Consider the following 20,601-nt stretch of genomic DNA (forward strand, 5'->3'; position numbering starts at 1 on the left):
TAGAGCAGAGGCCCAAGTAAACTTGAAACATTCCTTGTCAAAAAGTAAATAAAATAAGAACTGCCCTTGCCCTTTTACGAAGAGAATGCTAATGGATATAATAGGCCTTAGTTTTTTTATAAAGATCACGGAAAACATTGAAGAAATGTAGAACTCATGCACAGATAATCCGCAATATGGATAAACCACAGCTGGATAATCTTTACTTCCATAACTAAACCGCGCCATTTAATCCAGAGTCCATGACCTGAACACATTGACCTTTATGCTACAATGAGAAATTAGTGAGGAGAAGAGATAAAAGGATTCCTAGAGGTAAAGAATAGGACAGCAGGGTCAAATGGAGAGGAGGGGGATGAATAGAGCCCATATTATAGTGCTACATACTCTATACAGTATATGTACTTTTATTATACTACATACAATAGCGTTGATTGAATGAACAGATAACCTTTAATTTGAATCATGGAGATTTCACTACAGCAACACAGATTTGACCTTTGGAAATGTCATCAGGAAGTATCCATATGTACTTAGTTTGTTAATGACCTTGAAATAAGGGAGCAATTCCACTTTCAAAAGATTGAGCAAAGTGTTTAGGCAAAAAGTTGAGCAATCCATTATGAGTAACTTAATCGCAGAAGATGTTCAGAAGGCTTCTTGTAAGTCCATGTAGCATGTTGAAGACCTGAATCCATCAATGCCAACAAGAAAATGGTTCAGCTCCCAAAAATTTAAAGGTGAAAGGATGACCAATCTCTCTCAGTACATAGTTGAGGCATTAGAAAATCATCTATATAATATAATCCAACCAATGGATCCACTAACTTGACAAAAAACCTGAGATACAAATGGGTGCCATGATGAAATGAAAAAGTATACAAAGCCAATACAGAATACAATTGATAGCAGTGTATTTAGGAAAAAAAGCCCAACAAAAAAGCACAACTACTTCAAATATAGGAAATTTGCACACATACACTTCAAGATTGTTGAGGGGATACCACAATTTGGGCATCTAGCATACTGAGCATTATTTCATACCCAAATATTTAAAAGAATGCTTCACTCCTATTAAGGAAGGATTTAAACTGGTTTCTAAAATAATAGAGGTTCACTAACAACAAAAAGGAATAATATTGAGGCTGAAAATTGTGGGCCATAATGGAAAAATGATTCTTAGGAGGGAAGAAGGAGAGGGGAATGAGATCCAGATTCTGATACACATCAATATTTCAAGAGGAAAATGAAACTTTTTCACATAGCAGATTATCAAATCATGGTTCCCATCCCATTGCCGTAGTCACTTGGCTGGAAAAAAAAATCAAATGAATTTGTCCATTTGATAATTTTTATGACTACAGAACATCATCCGGCAATATTGGAATAGATGATGAAAAAATAAAAGTTTACAGACATATGTTAAAAAGGCTTATGGGCAATATTTTGCAAGAAACTTTCTTCAAAACTGTTTAATTTCATCCAATAACTAGTAGAGAAAATATACTTAGATTGCAAGAAAACAAACATTAAAAATTAAACACTCTGGATGATAATAAGAGTTAGAGAGACATATTGCTCCCTAGATAACCAAAATCGTAAGATGAAAACAAAAAAATATGGTCAAAAAGAGATTGAATTAAGTTTACTTTACCGATTAAAAACATTTTCCACTTCTGCCGTCCACCAGACTTGATTGGAAGCTAGGCATACCATACCTTGGAAATCTAAAATCCATTCAGTTCTGAACAAAAATTTAGGAGAGAAAAGCTCTAGATATTACTAGGATAAAATTTTGGAAATCAATACAATTAATCATTTACTGATTAATATGCAAAAAAATTTCCCTACATTGGTAAAAAATACCATTCAAATGATCTCATTTTCTGCTATAAGCATACATCATTATCACTATTTTAACAACTAACCCCATATTGAAGCCAGTCACGTTATTTTATCCATTAATGTGGATTGGCAATTAGAATACTTGAATACTTAAGCTGGATTGAGGAATATCCTCAATGTCTTTCATAATTTTCATAAAATGATTGTACAGCTTATGTATGAAACAATGTAATGGATTTCATGTGATCAAAAATTTTCATTCCAATTCAATAACAGGATTATTATCAAATAAGATGTTACTCTTGTTTTCCTTAGTTTTAATCATAGGGTAACTTATAGTAAAAACTGGAAGCTTTAGGACAGCTCATACAGATCATTTTCAGCAATATGCCAAATAAGCGATAGAATGGAAAATAATATGGTGATTATAAAGGCGTACATACCTAGTTTTCAACATTTTTCCATAGTAGAAGATGGCCTTTTTTGTAATGAAACGATTTGCAGCGCACATAGCTGCCAGTACCTCTGTCATCCAGTCTTCAACTTTTGAAGAAATTCGAACTACATCCAAAAATTCCATCACTTCTCCTTCGCAAGATATCATCGCTGAAGCAACCACACCTTCATCATGAATTGTCACAAATTTTAATTTTCCAATATTATCAAACATCTGAAAAGAATGGGTGAAGGATTACAAAGGCTGATGAATCTCCTCTCTCACTTATTCCTAAGAGTTGCAAGGACAAGGAGATGTTAATGGTCAGTAAATTTAACTTTCTATGAATGACATTTATAACAATCTTAAAGACATATCAAATGGAGGGAATATTGGAAGAAGTAATTAAATGTGGATTTTACCATAGTAAGTGAGGGAAGGAAAGAAGTAATTTAGCTTGATAATAAGAAATTTAACTCAACAAGTAATTAAATATCTCATTACTCAATGAAAAAAATTCTACATAATATATTAATAGAATGTTTACCCTTTAATTGAATAATTACGGAGTTTTAACTTATGACATCCACTTGAATAAAAATATCCACACTAAAAAATATACACAAACATAAAAATTCATGACAAAAAATACTTATAAAATGTACACTCACTCTGCATTTCACTGTTTGTATGGCAAAAACTTCATCCACAGCCGCAAATCTATATTTTTACACTAGTGTACATTGTTTAGCATGAGTATATAACATTTGACATAAGTTTTTGGCTACCAAAAATTGCTTTAATATAACTATAATCTCACCTTCACCATATGTTCTTGAACACATTCATGACTACTACTTCCAAGGATAGACAACAGTTCATCATCAGATATGAAGTAGAAGCGAGGGAAAGCATTCCTCTTAACATCCAAGTAATCATTTAATGATTTTTGCAGTCTATCAAGATTACTAGAGAGTGCCAGAAGTTCATCAAGTCGACCAGGAGTCAAACAACAATCCTTGACATTTTTCTTCTTGTACGCGTCCAACATAATCTTTAAAAAAAATCAAAATACATCATGACTAAATAGGAAGCTTCATTGCAAAACTGGATACCTGAAGACTGGAAAAAATTTTAATTTACCTTTTATTCAACAATTACTTTAGGTATCACCACAGACCAAGCAAATAATTACTTAAAATTAAAGTGTTACATTTTACTTCTTTATTAAGAAAACTGTCACCCAACCGATACTAGAGTAATAATTAAAATTCTCAAAGCAGTGCATGAAACAAATAACTCTCTACTCACTCGCATCAGGGATGAAATTTGAGGTATAAAAATCATGTGACTTGGGTGGTATTTGATCCCCAATAGTCAGTCAGGTATGCTATCAGTAACACCACCTAGTCATCTTCTTCTAAGATTAAATTTCAAATTGCCCACACCTAGCTTGAAAAAACCTAGCCTGAAATTTGTCTTCGAAGAAGATGGATAGGTAATGTAACTGGTAACAAACCTGACCAACAATTAGAAGATTCACATTTGAATTCCAACTAAGCCAAATGATTACTTCATGCAGAAAAATCCAGAGCTTTTTTGGCGAATTTGTAGGTTTTCACTAAAAAATATTTATAAAGCCTAATATACATTTTCAGAAACTAATTTTATTTTCCGTTTGCTCTCAATACTTACGGGTACTTTAAAGCATGACAGATACAAAAAAATAGTCACAAAATCTGCACAAAGAACAAAAATAAAAGGCGGGAGTTTAAAGAAGCTCAGCCAATAGATCGGCCCTCTCGGCACTCTTCACACATACACCCCAGGCCTTTGGATCAGCCCACTGGCACTTAAGGGTTAATATCACTCCAGATACTTTACATCCAACAGTCTATAACGGCCAGGTACTTTTCTCAGCAGATCCTGATATTACCTATGGCACCACACCCAGCCTCTGGCCTTCAGCCTTGTTTATGGCCTCTCGCCACCTTTCTCAGCCCCTCAACATAGCACTCAACCCCTAATATGATACACCCACGCCTCGCTTAGTGGAATTTTGATTAGAGCAATTTCGATATAGCGCAATTTCAATATAGCGCAAATTCATTCCTCGGGGAAGCTTCCCAAGGCTGCTTTGCCTAATCGAAAAACCTCAACATTCTCTTGATAAAATGTGAACTAGTGCTAAGTACACATGAAAAAACTCTCATTTTACGCTTGTTACTAGTATTCCTTGCCTAAAATCTTAATTCCATGTTAATATATTTTGAGATGTATTTTTTGCTGTCCTAGGTTATCGGGGGAATTGACTTACATGTATAGGGTCCAGCTTAAACCCTTCAAAGTCATAGGTAGAGGTCCATGAAAGTGGTTTTATTTTTTTCTAAAATTCGTTTTAAAACCATGTGATTTCGGTGTTATAGAACATCTTGGCGATGTTATTATAATGCTACAATTTTCCCACGATTATAGGCGTTTTATTATTTTATGGTACACATTTCATGAATACATACTTACACTTTTATTAAGCATTTTACATAACATTAACACAATTTCGACTGTGCAAAATTTCTGATAAAACTAAATGAAAGACATGGTTCAACTTATACTGGTTCAAGATATATAAATGGTTCAAGTATGTAGTCTTTGTGAATACAATTGGAAAACAGCAAATTCCCACAATCTTATATGTGTATACTTCGAGAGCCATTCCAGAATTTTTTGATTGTCAAGTTTCTCTACACTAAATAAAGCCTTTAAAAATGCTTGTGTAATAGCAACAACAAGCTCCTCCTTTGCTTTCTTTGACTGAGTGACTGTGTGTTCAAATGATAGCTGTCGTTTTGCGGGTCCCCTTTCTTTTGCACGTTTATTTGTATCGCTACTGATGTGCTTTAACAAAGTCTCACACCTTTCAAATTAAAATCTTATAACACAAAATTTGCACAGTAATACTGTCTTTCACATAAAATCCTTCTCAGCTGAATTTACTTGCCCTGGTATGAACATTATCACTAGCTTTTGGCATTTTGAAATTCCAATCCTTTGCTCGACATTTAAAGCTGGAACTACAATTAAAAAACAGTCCAACCGCAAAACACAACCTGTCACAATGGTGTATTCAAACTGAGTGCTGGGTAGCTACGGTATAACCATAGTACTGTATAACTTACAAATTGGCCGAAATTTTCCCTTTCGATACCCCTCACCCAGGTGTTGAGGGAAGGTAGGACAGCAGCTAGATACAACAAAATCGCTTAGTTTTGATTACAGCTGTTGCCAATCGGTCAGGAAAGGCAGTGAAAGAAGCACATTTAACAAAACATAATCGGATTCAAAGAAACTTGAAGAATTATGTCCCATTTATTGATCCTGAAACATCTAGAATGAGACGCTTGCTCGCCTGAAGAATTAGATATTAGATTTAGCCAATGTCGAAATGATTGTTTTTTGCATTGTAGCTCAGTGGAGAGCCGAATATCCAACGATCTGTCTGCTAATAAGGAGAACCCCTCTCCTCCTATCCTTTCTGTTCCTTCCTTCCTTCCCCCACTGCTAGCACTTCCTGCTTTCAAATAACAATACGTGTCTATGGATGTCTTTAAAAGAATCGAATCGCGCAGTTGACGGTCACCATGGCGCCCATTTCAATCCGGCCCGGCGGTGCACCGTCTATGGCATGAAAACAGGCAGTGCTACATTGAGGCAGCTTTCTAACGATACGACTTTACGCCGGCCGCCATTCACATCACGACGCCGTGAAATTCAAGCCGCTTTCAGACGAGACGACTCTCTGACACGCTGTGGGCCGTGCCGTGAACGGCGGCCCGGTCCCAGCCAGCGGCCGTGTTTAAGTCAACGAAATTGTTACATTAGACCCCTACTCAAGGTTTTTCTGATAGAAGTTATCCAATAACGCTGTCTAATGCATCGCGGTGAGTCACCGGAAATTCTGCTCAGCATTGATGCGTACCAGGCGCGTGAGCTTGTATTTCCGCTCTTCCGCAGCCGCGTTTAATATCTTTCCGCACATTTTTAATTCATAATATCTAATTCTTCAGGTGACTAAGCACCTCATGCTAAATATTCCAGGATCGATACATGGAAATCAAAGAGAGAGGCTGTGATAAATTTAACGGAAAATTCTGGCGGAGAAATCACTACAGTGCGCGATATTACTCGGATGTGTTATGCGCGAGACTAAACGAGCCAATTGACCTTGGAATCATAATGAGATAGAGCAAATGAACGTCGGCAGCGTTAAACAGTGAAGGCTTAGGCTTTAATAGATTATGACTCATTAGACTTGAGTTTTTCGCTAATCCACCTAAAATCGCAGTAAACGCGAAATTTCTTTTTATTTACCGATTTCACATTATTCCGTGTTATTTCGCGTTATTTCACGATATCCCGTCTCGCCAAACTCACAGACCTCTAGTCATAGGTAGTTATGGGGGAGAAATGGAGTGGGGGCCGAGTTGCATATGAATAGCATCAACATGTAAGAGAGGTCCAAGAGAGATTCTCAAACACATTGGCTTCTTTCCCTTCCAACAGTCGTAAGCCCTCTGTGTCTTAGGAATACAGTATGGTAGCTGTTCAGCAGTAGAGGGTGATTTAGATAGAGCCATACAGAGTAAAACTCAAGCAAACAATGGCCAAAGATAGGAATGTGGATAGAAAAATAAAGAAGTTAAGAAGAAGAAAAATAAAGACGCACAAAACACAAGAAAACTTGTGATCAATCCTCAATGTGCTAATACCCTGATACATATTGCAGGGGAACCTCAATCTCTCGTTTCTCAGGAGGATGGATGAAAAAAACGATGAATGGGGGAAAATGATTGATGCAGGAATGTTTGGCTAGATTGCCTATGTCCCAGGAAACTCTGGATTTTGGCACCTTATTATGATACATATTCGTTAAAGGATTCAAACAAGATTTTAGCCAATTACAGGAATACTTGTACTTTATCGAGACACTTAGGTCATATTGTTGATTCGAATAATATCTCTTTCAAATATCCTTAAGGAACACGCCACCTTGCTAAAAAATGTTTGCTCTCCACTCGGCATTTACCCTGCTATTATGGATTTCTCTCTGATGTAAAGATTCTTATTCATGGAAAGCCATTTCCAGTACACATATTCACGAGAGCAATGTGAATGTTATGCCTAAAACAACTGCTTTCGCCGGCGCAGTGATTGGTTGTGAGATGGATCATATAGGCCAAAAATAGTCAATTATTTGTAATGTTCCTGTCTGATAAATATATTTTTCATGTAATTTAGGCAATGTGTAAAGCATGAACAATATTGCGTTAATTGTCAGCGGCACGCCCACCGGAGCCTCGACTTCATCCCACTTATTGTTTTCACCAGGTATCTCGCTCTACCACCACCCCACTGTCATGTGCTAGAGGACATCCGGAGGCGTTCTCTAATATTCACGCGCTTCCATCCCAGATGCTTTTCTTCATATTCAATTATTTTCAGTCCATCTTTTAAAGTATTCACTTGTTTCTTCGGAAGGGCCATGGTCCGAAGATGGATAAAAATAAAACTAATAAAAATGAAACCTGACTTTATTAAACCCACACGGAAAACACTCCCTAGTTTGAAGTCAACCCACCCTGGAAAGTATGGAACCACTCGTGCTAGGTGAAGTTTGGAACTGATGCTATCGCATACATCTTATGCTGTAAATACTGCAGAGGGTGAAGCATAAACATATGACTGCACCATGAAATTTTTTGTCCTGAAGAGAAGGCATTCTTTTCTAATTAGCATAGGGCCAGATGAGTAGATGAATTCGGATTGTTAGTAGGGAGAAACAAAATATCCTGAGAAGATATCCCTTCCTCAGTAACTCTGACGAGTGAGACTTATAGTATAACTCGTAAATTGATAACTGATAATAAGCTGATATCCTGTTTTCGGAAAAATGCCACATTAACTGTCGAGAAGCTCAGCTACGAGGATATCGAGTTTCGCCAGAAATCACCATCGTATTTTTCCAACTATTTCCTCGCTTTAGATGCTTAAATAACGTTAGAAATACGTCATGTTTGGTCTCATTCTTTTTTGAACACTGAATGCGGAAAAACATTCAATACGGGAACAATATATCAGAGTTCCACTGTACCTTTAAATGTACACATTAGGCAGCTAACAGCAGTTTGCCTTTTTCTCTATTTCTATGGTAAATGGCCTTACAAGGTCATTTGTTCATGTTGATTCTATAGATATCCTAAGATTCATATCAGAAATTGAAGAGGAGAGCAATATAGATGGGAAGGTTGTTTTAATAATGCCATTGCTTGCTAGCCAATTTTCAATGAATTCAATATTTCTTTATATTTCAGGACAAGCTGTGCTGTAATAAAGTATACTTCCCCACCTGTTACATTTATATCATTCAATTGCTTGCTATTTTTTTCCATAATAAATCAATCCTTTGTTCAGGAAGAATGACCGAAAGTAACCAGGAAGAATGTTTCATTCTTGGAAATTGGGAAACTCATGTTGCACTTACCGTATTTCTCCGAATATAGTCCCCCTTTGAGTATAGTCTCCCCACTCTAATTTTGAGGCTTCAGTTTTGGGAAATAATTTTTTAAAATGGGTAGGAATATAGTCCCCCTCTTACTTTCACTACAGGCATTTTTGGAAAAAAAGGGGGGACTATATTCAGATAAATACGGTACATAAAGGCAACCAAATCTCAAGGCAATACATATATGAATAATCAAGGCAATATGTACGAAAGGGAATAAATGAATAATCTGGAAACCAGATAAGGAAAGCAGAAATTAATGAGAATTAACTGCATCAATTATGGCTTTTCTTCCTGCCCTCTCCCTTCTTTAATTTCATTTTAAATCCTTCCTTACTTATAGGATCCTCCTGTAATTTTTAGTCTGCCATCATGATGTGCTCTATGTTGTCTATTTCAACACTCTTTTGTTTAGTACTTTCCCATTTTTCTCATACTTCCAATTTTGTACTTCCTGTGTGTTTGTTATTAATAATACAAGATTGTTGGACTTGTGGACTATGGACTATATGATTTTTTTTTCTTTCAGGGATAATTTCCAAAAAGTAAAAATTATTTTAATTTTATAATTTTTATTAAGAAGTTTGAAATTTAAAATGTAGTTTAAAAAATTTTATTTCTTTAATAAAGCTTAAAGCAAAGTAGAATGAAACAAAAAAATGAGTAGAAAACACTGTGGAAATAATTCAAATCACATAATTTTACACATGAATAGTTGAATCAAAATTCTAAATTTTACCTTACGAAATGAAACATCAATATCATCAAAAGTAGCGGCCTCATCAGGCATCTGCTGCCTTATATCTCCTCCAATAAATATTCCCTCCAGGTACAACCACTTTCCTTGAGTCACAAGCCATTCATATAGGGTTTCACTCACAGTTTGCAGATTTTTCTCCCATGTCTGAACGGCCTTCAAGAAATGTCCCACAAACCTGTCAAAAAGAAATGACTGTCATCACAAAATTTTCTGGTGAATCCAAGAAATTTTACAGAAATGCTGGTGAAATAACTCACATCTTTCATTATTAACAACATAACTTTAGTCCTAAATAAGCAGAAAAGATTTCAACAAGAGGGTAAATTTTTACAAGTGCAACAATCCGGATTTCGCCTTCAAACCTTCACTTTCCTGTAGTATTTTTGCCTCCTGATTAACGTGGTGACATTCATTCCTGGCGGAAATTAATAGTTTTCGAGATATTTTAACTTATATGGATAGCGATTTTCGGGTTCTGCGCATGCGCGGCCATGTTGGAATGGCGGTAAATGAGTTTCACGGAACATGTTTGAAATTGTAAACAAGAGAAAAATATCCCTAGTGATGGTCCAATACATAACAAAGTGGGAGGTAGAAGTGGATAAATCACTTTCTGGGCACATGTACGGGCTGGTCAACTAGAAAAAAATATCCTTCGAGCTGGTCCAGTTGGTGAAGTGGGTAAATCACTTTCCGGGCACATGTACGATTTGGTCAACTAGAAAAAATATCCTTTGAGCTGGTCCAGTTGGTAGAGTGGGTAAATCACTTTCCGGGCACATGTACGAGTTGGTCAACTAGAAAAAAATATCCTTCGAGCTGGTCCAGTTGGTAGGGTGGGAGGTAGAAGTGGGTAAAATGTGCTTACCTTCCAGTGCTTATGGTTGCCCAGATGTCCCAGGCAGGTCTTCCTCAGTGGGTAAACTTTAAATTTGGCGGCATGGTAATGTTTGCGCATGCGCAGAAGGTGAAGTGCGTAAAGTAAAGGGTGAGTAAGTGAAGATCGTAAATGGCGGCGCATGCGCAGAACCCGAAAATCGCTACCCATAAAAGTTAAAATATCTCGAAAACTATTGATTTCCGCCAGGAATGAATGTCACCACGTTAATCAGGAGGCAAAAATACTACAGGAAAGTGAAGGTTTGAAGGCGAAATCCGGATTGTTGCACTTGTAAAATAATACCAACAAGAGTAACTAACTGTAATAATGATTATGCTGAAATTCAACTATAATTTATAAAAGCTCAGAATACTATAATAATTAAGTCCAGCACTATGATATTTAACAAAAAAAGTTGATAATAAATTCCTGAGCAATGGTCAATTTCACAAACTTTTGAAACATTACAATTAAACACTCAGATTGTATTTACATCAGATGGGCCTTATAACAAAATTCAAGAAACCACAAAAGAACAAATTCAGGCAATCTCTTCTCAGGATTCCCACCACTTTTAGTTATCCATTTTAGTCAAGTTATATTTCAAGAACAAATTCCTTGATAAGAAACTTAAATTTTTTCACCTAATTTTCTGTAGTGCTGAAAATGGTAATTCATGATTCAATGATGCAGACATCATTCATGACCATCACCCACATTCTTCTCATTAAATTATTATTTATTATTACAATTTATATGTACATAGATATCATATATTAATGATGAAAATGTTTCATTCATGCTGAAATAACCTTTGAAAGACTACAGACTAACAATTAAGAATGTCCTTAGCTATCACATATGGAAGGGAAATTTACTTATCTCAATTCATTCTGTTGCTAAAAAGCCATAACCAACAACCATAAAAATGTACTAAAATTTAGTATCCCAGCACAAAATAAAATCATTATTTACATAAAAACAATTACAAAGCATACAACATAAAATGTAGAAACAAACAAGATTTCTCTGATTTTGTTCTTTATTTTAATATTCAAGAATAAGTCTCTACGATATTAAATTTCAAACTCTAGTACATAATATGATTATGCAACAGATAGTAGTTCAGTGCCAGACATAATGACGTGCAGCCTTGAGTCTTCGTTCAACATGAGGATATAGTGAATAAAAACTCAAGGATAGCTCAAAGGAGGGATTGAATTTGCTGGGAGTCCAGTTATTCCTTACTCCTTGCACACTCGACACACACACTGAAGCTGTTTGCATGATTTTGTTCAAGGACCCATGGAATAAGCTTTGGAGCTCTGAAGGGATTCACCAACAGTATTTTAATTTTATATGGGGTTTTTATGGGTGTAAAACTTCAGCTCCTTATCATCTGAGGGAACGTCTTAACTGACAACAAGTAGTTAAAAATTACTGAGATCTTGTGATATCCTAATTCATGTGGCCCAGAGAACTAGACCAAGCTCCATGGTTTGTGAATGATTTTTACCATCAATGAGTGGTTCTTCCTATAATTATTATCGAGCTAGAATTCTAAAGACATCACCAACTGATGAAAAGGTGTCAATTTATTTAATTTTCAATTTAAATTACAAGGGAAGAATTCATTGAGGAAAATATTTATTTTGAACAACTTATCTTTCCCTTCTTAACACAAAATTCTTTTAATGAATATTGATTCTGAGTCTGAATGAACAAACTCTTTGCTACCAACTGAGGGTGCTCTGACAACTGCTCCACACTGACCTTGGTCAGAGCACCTCACGATACTAGTGCTCTGCTTCAAACTACTACAGCAGTTTAAAAGTTGAACTGGCTTGGCAAAAATGACAATGGAATAGCTCCCCCTTTTGCTACTTCACCTATGATTCCTTTCCAAGCAAACTCTCTTCTCAAACTCTTTCCACAGTAACTCCAACAGTATTACCTTTCGTATCTGCTGTCACCCTGATCATTTCTATTTCTGCTAACATGGAGATAGATTCTTTGTCAAAGAAAGCATCATCCAGATCTAATACCAAATCTTAAGTCTGAGGTGCTGATTCCTTCTTTTGAAGTTGTTAGAGCCAAATGTTGCCCAGTTAATTTCCTTATACACTGGGACACCTCCTTCATATCAACTTTGCTCGGTTAAAAGTGATTGTACCTAATTTCTAAATATTTAAAGGCTTTTCTGTTTCTACAATTAGTTATAAGCCTCATATGATGAGAGTTACCTTAACTAAGAATGAAATACAAAAGTCTTACATATTTCCTAATAAAGATTTTAAAATTTTCATTAAAATTGAAAAAAATGTACATACATAGATATAAGCCAAAGGTGGAGCAAGGAAATTAAAATTTCACTAAAATCAGATATCGTACACTTGTCTGTGATTTCATATGAGCTTTATGCTTAAATACAGTAGAAGATTGATAACCTGGAAAACTAAATATGTAATGGAATGATCTAAACAATGGAAGGAACAATTTCCTGTGTTCTTCAAAATTTCTATTTTTTAACGTTGCATACCCATAAATACATCTTACTAAGTGGTTTAATTACCATCTTAGAGCCTGGCTGTTTTCTCACAAATTCTGCGAGAGCCAGTCAACCTCTTAGCTATTTTTTTCGGCAAAATATTTCATAGCGTGACTTGGGGTACCTAGATGTGATGATTTCGTGCAACAGAATTCATGGCATCAACGTACAATGTCTATTCCTTGAACTTTCAGGACTTAATTAGGAAAGTAATGGAAGTGGGTTGAGGTTTACATCGTGTGCACTACACACCCAAAGTTACTTAAAATTATCCAATGAGATCTGCTTTGTTTAATGAAAAATGTGCAGCATAAAAATGATTATTGTATATTTTCTACCAGGGAATACAACAGCCTACATTTTCATTCATTGAGCTCCAACCGTATTGAAGAGGAATTCAATGTTTTTAATCTACATGAATTCATTTTGCAACAGAGATAATCAACATTTGGTTTAAAACACGTTTCTTCAGATATCATTTTCCTATATAAAAGCACTCTTTTCCGAGAGTTTGTCTTTTTTTGCAAATCCATGAGTGAAATAGCCAGATGCTGCAAGTGCAGGACCATTGCAGGAGTCTTTTTAGATGACTGAAGCATACTTCTTTGTATCCTGCTACCATTTGTTTAATAGTGAACTTAAGTAGTGAAAATATATGTGTGATGTAAGTAACACCAAACAAATGGTAGCAGGATACAAAGAATTATGCCTTGGTTAGGTCCAATACAGATTCAACATCATTATGTTGCTGAATAATAACCCAAATTAACATGTTTTATTTTTCAATTATCACTTCAAAAGAGGCATTAAGTTCACAGCACGGAATTTAAATTGACTTCTTGTTTTAGGTGCCACATTGCACATAAATTTCTGCTTCATATACCGTATAAGCGTGTGTAAGAGGCGCACCCCTATTTTGAGCATCGGAGCTATGAAGAAAAAAAATTTGCGGCATTTTTTTTATACTATCGCGCGGTGTTGCAGACGTTCGCCTGGAATTTCGACAGTTATCGAACTTTTCTCTTTCAATATTAATCAGCGGTAATAGCGGCATAAGAGGGAGTAGAAAGAGTTCCGATCCTCTCTTCGCATACGCCGTTGCTCTACGATGCTTGTCCTATTCACGAACAATTTTGTTTAAATGCTCTCGCAGGAGTATTGCAATAGAATTGCAGCCGTGGAAAATTTTAAGGCAAAACACGACAAGCACATAGCATGAACCTTCCCAAGAGCTTGGACAACAATCGGGGCAATCTCAGCGCCGTAGGATAATAATCCAGGTCGTAGATTTAACGGAACCACACTCGGCCCTCCATCAGCCAATGCCTCTGCCGTTTTTTTTCCTTTCCGAGACCCCACAGGAAAATAGGAAAACATCAAGTTACAGGGGAACAATGGAAACGTGTTTCATCCCTACCCCGTCTCACCAACTGACCTTGATCGATCTCCCAGTTTCTGGAGGCCAAATGCTAGGTGAGTCATCTACTGAGCCCGAAGATATCTCGGTAGCTTTCAATATTGTATGACACGCACGGCGTTCAAAAAAAGAAAGAGATCTATCGCGACGCATATCTGACAGAGTTTAAGTTTTTTAAGCTCTAATTGTTTGACACAAAGATTTCTGGTTAAAACAAGGCTACTAATATTCAAAATAGTCCAAACAGGACAATTTCGGAAGAAACAAGCGTAGCATAAGCGCATTCAAACAAGATGAGACAGACTGGAAGCTTTAGGCAACGCAAACTGCGTATATCACATTGCTGCGCCTTCGCCCCTTCGCTTTGAAGGCAACGACGTCACATGCGAGATCGGACGTGCTCTTCCCATGCTCCTTCGCTCATAGCCTCGTAGCTTGAAATACAGAGGGGAGGGAGCGCGCTCCTTCCCCTCCGTATTTCGTTGCTTGCTTCGAAGACGGAGGGATCGCGCTCCTTCCCCTGGACCTCTCCTTCCGCGCTCTTCACTAATAAGTATTTCTGATTTCTTCCATCCACAATTTAGTCCAACAATGAACACACTCGTTCGAATTTTTTAAAGCGCAGGTTTTGACACCAATATAATTTTCAGTTGCAATAATCCTCATATTAGCGTCTGAAGATGTTTTTTGGAAAATCAGGTCCTCAGCGTAATGGAAATTACTCGGCAAGACAGATATTGACTATTAACTAGGTATGTCCTTCAAAAATACGCGTTTCTCTACTTTTGATAACCAATTACTATATGCAGTATAAATGCCGCGAGGTGCCCAATCGTGGTAGTAAATTTAGCGCGCGCTCCGGAGCGAAAAACACGTCGCGATCTTCCATGTTCACCTCTGGGGTACCGACGTAACGGCGCGATGCTTACAAGAAAAGCAAACAGGAGCATTTTGAAAATACATCACTAAGGGAGAACTCCCCTGCCTGCCGCTTGTTTTTGAACAAGGGTTTCAGATGACTGACTCACGCTGAAAACCAAGGCCACTCAGTTCCCCTTGGACTTGCGACCGGTAAATGGGAGGGGGGGAAGATAAGAAGTTTGTGTAAGAGGCGCACCCTCATTTTCGGCTGCAATTTCTAAGAAAAAAGGTGCGCCTCTTACACGCGCTTATACGGTATTTGAACCCAATTTGATAGCTAAAGAAATAAATTACAATAAAATGTAAATATGATAACTGATAAGTTTAAGAGGCAGGATTACTCACTCAGATGATGCCATACTTTGAAGGTTGACAGCATTGTCTTCCAAAATAGGCAGAATTTCATCCACAGGCCCAAGGATAAAACCTCTGTCAACATCTCCCTTTTCATGCTTTATGACAATAAATTCAAGAGCTGACCAAACCTAAAAGCCAAAAAGAATCAATTAAGTGAGGAAAAGTCAAGAAACTAAATCCATAGTCGTGAGGTGCTTAAAAACTTATAAATGAAGGCTAGTGATAACTGATGCTGACTCACTAATCTCTGTAACCAAGGGCAGGCCCAAGAAAATTTTATTCACAATCTTCACCAAGAAAGACTTAAATCATGCATTGGAGATTTTCCATCCAATTTTATCCCTGGTTGGACAGCTTTCACAATAAAATTTAAACAACAGCAAAAAACATTATCACATTACCTTAGAGATTTCTTCCAGTCCTTTTTCAATACCACGCTCTTTAACAGCATTGGCTATTACGCCTTCCACAATATCTTGGTATCTGTGCAACTCCATAGCAAACATATTTTCCAAAGTTAATTTGTCAAATTCCAAATCAAAAGTGATGCCTACACAGAAAAAAATATTTATCTATGACGTAGCTAATAATTACATTACATAGCTCATTGAGGGTAAGCACAAAAAATAAGTATACATATATAAGGAAAATTACACAAGAAATTATCCTTCAAAAAACCAAAATGAGTATTAATTGAACCAATTCTACGAAACTATGCACAACCACTATCTTTTATACTGGAGTTTTTGACATCCAAAAGTATATGTAAATAATTTTACAATGAGTAGACAAAGTATACTCACCTGTCTTTTTCATAAGTTCTTTCCAATGCCTCTCACACAAGGCATCATTTTTCAACTCTACAATAAGAGGTACAGAATGCTTGAATTCACGAATTACTCTTTCTAAAGATTTGGCTATGGTCAGATTTCGAATTTCCCTTGGTAGCCTGTGTGATTCTTTAACATACTTATCCACACCATCAAGAAGTACTTTTGGATCTAAATCAGACCATAATGTCTGACCCCAAGACTTTCGAGAGTCCTAAAATAATATGAGAGAAGGCATTGACATAAGAAAGAACTGAAAGTAACAATTAATAACTGGAGACATGTTGGCTTATGCTGTAGATCTTTCCAATTAATAAAAATGAGGGAATATTTGCAAAAAACTTTTCACAATTTTCAATCATTTACCATGATTTGGATTTTAACCTTAATCTTGTATTTTGAGGAAACCAACTTCTAAGACAGGCTGAGACAATTAGGTTACTTTTCCTTAATCAACTTATGGCCCTACATACTCTTATAGGTCATTTTGTGAAACCTTACCCCTGCCAAACTATTTCAAAGATATACCTGTAATAAATCTGCAATAATTTTGCTTTAAAATCAGCAAAACAGCATAAGTATAACAGAGTATTATTTTGTCCAAACTATCGATTGTCGCGCCTCGGTTGTTTCCGAGGCTGAACGATGACAACTTCATTTTTCAACAAGATAGGGTACCCTCTCACTGGAGTCTTCAAGTGCATAAAAATCTGAATGAAACTCTACCATACCATTGGATTGGTCGTCAAGGAGCTGGTAACTTAGCATGTCTCAGCTGGACTCCATGGTCACTAGATTGGACACCCTGAGGGGGTTTCGATAAAGACAACATAGATCAACAAGATCTCTAGGATAGTTTAAATAATTCATTTCAGCAACAACAATCTCCATCACATACAAACTTTATTGTGATGTTGTAATATTGTTTCCTTTGATTCTGTAGGTACAGCATTACTACCACACATTATATAAGTATTGTTAACAACTTATCCAATATCGATTATCTTAATCTAACAATAAGTCGTAATTTCCGCAAACAAAAAGATTTAAAACGACGACAACAAACAGTGCCAATGAGTCCTCACTTGTTTTTACTCTTCTTTCATTGGTATGACATGTTAGATGACTTCTAACTTCGGATATATTCGGATTTTCCCTGTTTGGGAAGGAGGGGGAACCTACCGACTAGTTTGAAACCGACGACCTTACAGAATCGCTGAAAGTGCCGTCGTCGGTACAGAAACCATTGTCGTTACGGAATGATGTCCAGTCGGTGGGCTTGGAAGGGAAACCGATATGAGTGGTACCGACGAAATACAGAATACGGCCCCTGAGTCCTCGTCCGCTAACCAAAGGTTAACTGTTTTTTTCCATCTTGGTAATAATTGTGATTTTCCTACATGGCAATAGCTGACGATGTCTTGATCAAACTACATTTCTATGCATAAATGAAGTATCGAAATATACATTGCCAGATAGCATGCAACTACAGATAACGTTGCTCTCGTTTTCCATAAGTCAAAAGTCAATGTGAGGGTGCCAATCTAACTACGACAATGTTGCGCTTTCGACATCCATACCTAACATGGGAAAGGATGGAGGGTGTTTCACTGCAATGTATGTTCCCACGCTTAAGACATAGCCTATTATATTATTATAGCGACAAACCAAGGCTTAGAGGTTGACAGCAGCAGAGAAGTCAAGTGTGGAAGCTTTCGAAATGTGGTGCTAACAAAGAATGATTAAGATAAAATGGATTGACCGTGTAAGTAACGAGGAAGTGCTAAGAAGAGTGGGAGAAAAGAGAAGCCTCCTAAAACCCTTAAGCAGAAGACGGGACAATTTAGTTGGCCACATTATGAGGCACGACGGCCTGATGAAGACTACCGTAGAAGGACAGGTGGAAGGGAAGAAGGGCAAGGGACGGCCCCAAATGAGTTAGATAGGACAGGTTATAAAGGATGTAAAAGAGAAGAAATACGTCGCTATAAAAAGGCTAGCGGAAAGGAGAGAGAAATGGAGAGCTGCATCAAACTAATCCTAGGATTGTTGACTAATGACGATGATGAGCGACGAAGCCAGCCTAAGAGGATGGGGGGAACTAACTCCCTCTCCCACTGATAGCTGGGCATAACATAAGAAGAACGTAAAATGGGAGAGCGGGGAAATCTCAAGGCCGTAAATCACATAAGTGCTTGGATGTAACTCGCTTTAGGTGTTGTAGATCTGACACACATCTTGTTTTTTTAGTTTAATAAACAGATAATAAAAAGCATAATAGTTAATGCTTGCTCAGCGGTGCATTTCCCTCAAGAAATATCTGTCCTAAAACTGAGCGTACATAGTGGAGGGAATTTTTTGACCTTGCTAAATCTGATTAATTTTACATGTAAAATATAGGCCATTTGGCGGTACAAAGACTATCACTTGCAAAAACACGATTCTTGTAAAATGCCGTACTCGTAAAATCAGGCTTCCACTGTAAATCTTGGTGACCTTTGCCCTTATAAAATCCATGTAGGTCTTCAAGTTTATGTTTCCAATTAGTGGACCTTACCTTTGTAATGAGCATACTAAAAAACACATTGTGTAGTACATTGGTTGACCATGTGATCTGGCTAAACCTTCAGAGACTAATGACCTCCACATACCAATGAAAGCCAACTGGAGGACGATTTGAAGGTAAGCTCATTGTCATTTTCTTTGGCACCCCTAATAGCCAATAACTGGCCACAGGGCAAATGACAATTTTATCACTTTCTGACTCATAAACTTTTGAGCAATTTTGTTAATACGATAATCTTGCATTTCCACAAGTTATCACCACATTATTTCAAATTAGTCTGGAATTATGAATTTAAAAAATAATTGTTTACTTATCTAGGCATCTGATTTATCATAAATTTTAGCAATTACTGTTTGTTAAGTTGTACCTCAACTTCATATTCAAAAGAGGAATTCATAGCAAGTATGCATGAGAATAGACTCACAGTGGAATCTTTCAAAATTAAGGAGCATGTTCAATATGCTTATTTCATTGGCATGGTTTATTGACAGCTAAGATAACTAATAAAGTGAGACCAAATGCAATAGTTCAGCAAAAGAGACTTATCTGTATCACTAAATCATAAAAGGAAATACAAAGTGCATTCCATAAAAAATTAAATTTTTTCCTGATTCAATGGTGTGACACAATATGTTGTAACCTGCTGAGGTAGGAGGATAGGGGTGTTAGATTCAAAACGTGCCCAGTCTCATTCGGCTGCGAGCTGCTGGTGAGTCAGAACGTATGTTCCCTTTAACCCTGTTTTGAGTTTATGTAAGGAAATTAAGTGATGCAATAAACATCACCTTCCTTCTGGATTGAGGCTTAAGTTTCTTGGATAGAAATAACTCCATCCCCACACTAATCCTGTTTCTATTAAAGTGTTGACAATAGGTTTAATGGCTATTAATTGCTCCACCTTTGGTAAAGCAACAATTCACCATAGAGAGTGTTTATTTGAACATCGTAGGGTCTCATTCCTTCGAGAATGCACTGCACTTGGATTATCCTGTAAGCATGCAACCCTCACAACACATTCATTCAGATGAACTCCCCATTGTGAAGTCATGTTTTTTCGAGTCCTAACAAAATCATAGGGCGGAGGTTTTACTGTAGATATGTAAACACTATACACACAAGGAAATTTAACAGAAATGAATTATTATTCACATAATTCACTTTAAGGCACCTAATTGGGCTTTCCATCAAGATGGATGATTGCAAAAACATTTTCTCTCACAACTACAAAACCACTGGAAATAATAAAATTGGTTTTTATTCCAATAGCATACCTTAAATCTTTCGTATACATCATAAACTTGAGAAAACTGGTCCAAAGTCCTTTCCAAATCCCAAAAAAAGCTGTAATCTGTATCGGGAAGTTCATACAGTGACTGAGTTTTTAATAGTTGTTCAAGGGTTTCACTTAGAGATGTGAATTCTTCATTTGCTGCCTGTTGGTATTAAAATAGATATACAGTACAGTTATTTAAAGGAAAATTC

General features: G+C 36.7%; 1 protein-coding gene across 1 annotated transcript in view; it reads right to left on the bottom strand.

Moving 5' to 3' along the window:
- Nucleotides 1-20,601, bottom strand: part of LOC124153638 (dynein axonemal heavy chain 10) — a 208,524-nt gene that overhangs the window by 99,050 nt on the left and 88,873 nt on the right. Inside the window, exons 24-31 of the mRNA XM_046526934.1 lie at nt 20,391-20,552; nt 16,527-16,767; nt 16,125-16,273; nt 15,712-15,851; nt 9,580-9,775; nt 3,102-3,335; nt 2,289-2,515; nt 1,655-1,744 (exon numbers count right to left, since the gene is read on the bottom strand). Coding sequence (XP_046382890.1) covers nt 1,655-1,744; nt 2,289-2,515; nt 3,102-3,335; nt 9,580-9,775; nt 15,712-15,851; nt 16,125-16,273; nt 16,527-16,767; nt 20,391-20,552 — 1,439 coding nt within the window. The remainder of the gene's footprint in view (nt 1-1,654; nt 1,745-2,288; nt 2,516-3,101; nt 3,336-9,579; nt 9,776-15,711; nt 15,852-16,124; nt 16,274-16,526; nt 16,768-20,390; nt 20,553-20,601) is intronic.

The sequence above is a fragment of the Ischnura elegans genome, chromosome 2 (genome assembly GCF_921293095.1).
Source record: "Ischnura elegans chromosome 2, ioIscEleg1.1, whole genome shotgun sequence".
Taxonomy (NCBI): domain Eukaryota; kingdom Metazoa; phylum Arthropoda; class Insecta; order Odonata; family Coenagrionidae; genus Ischnura; species Ischnura elegans.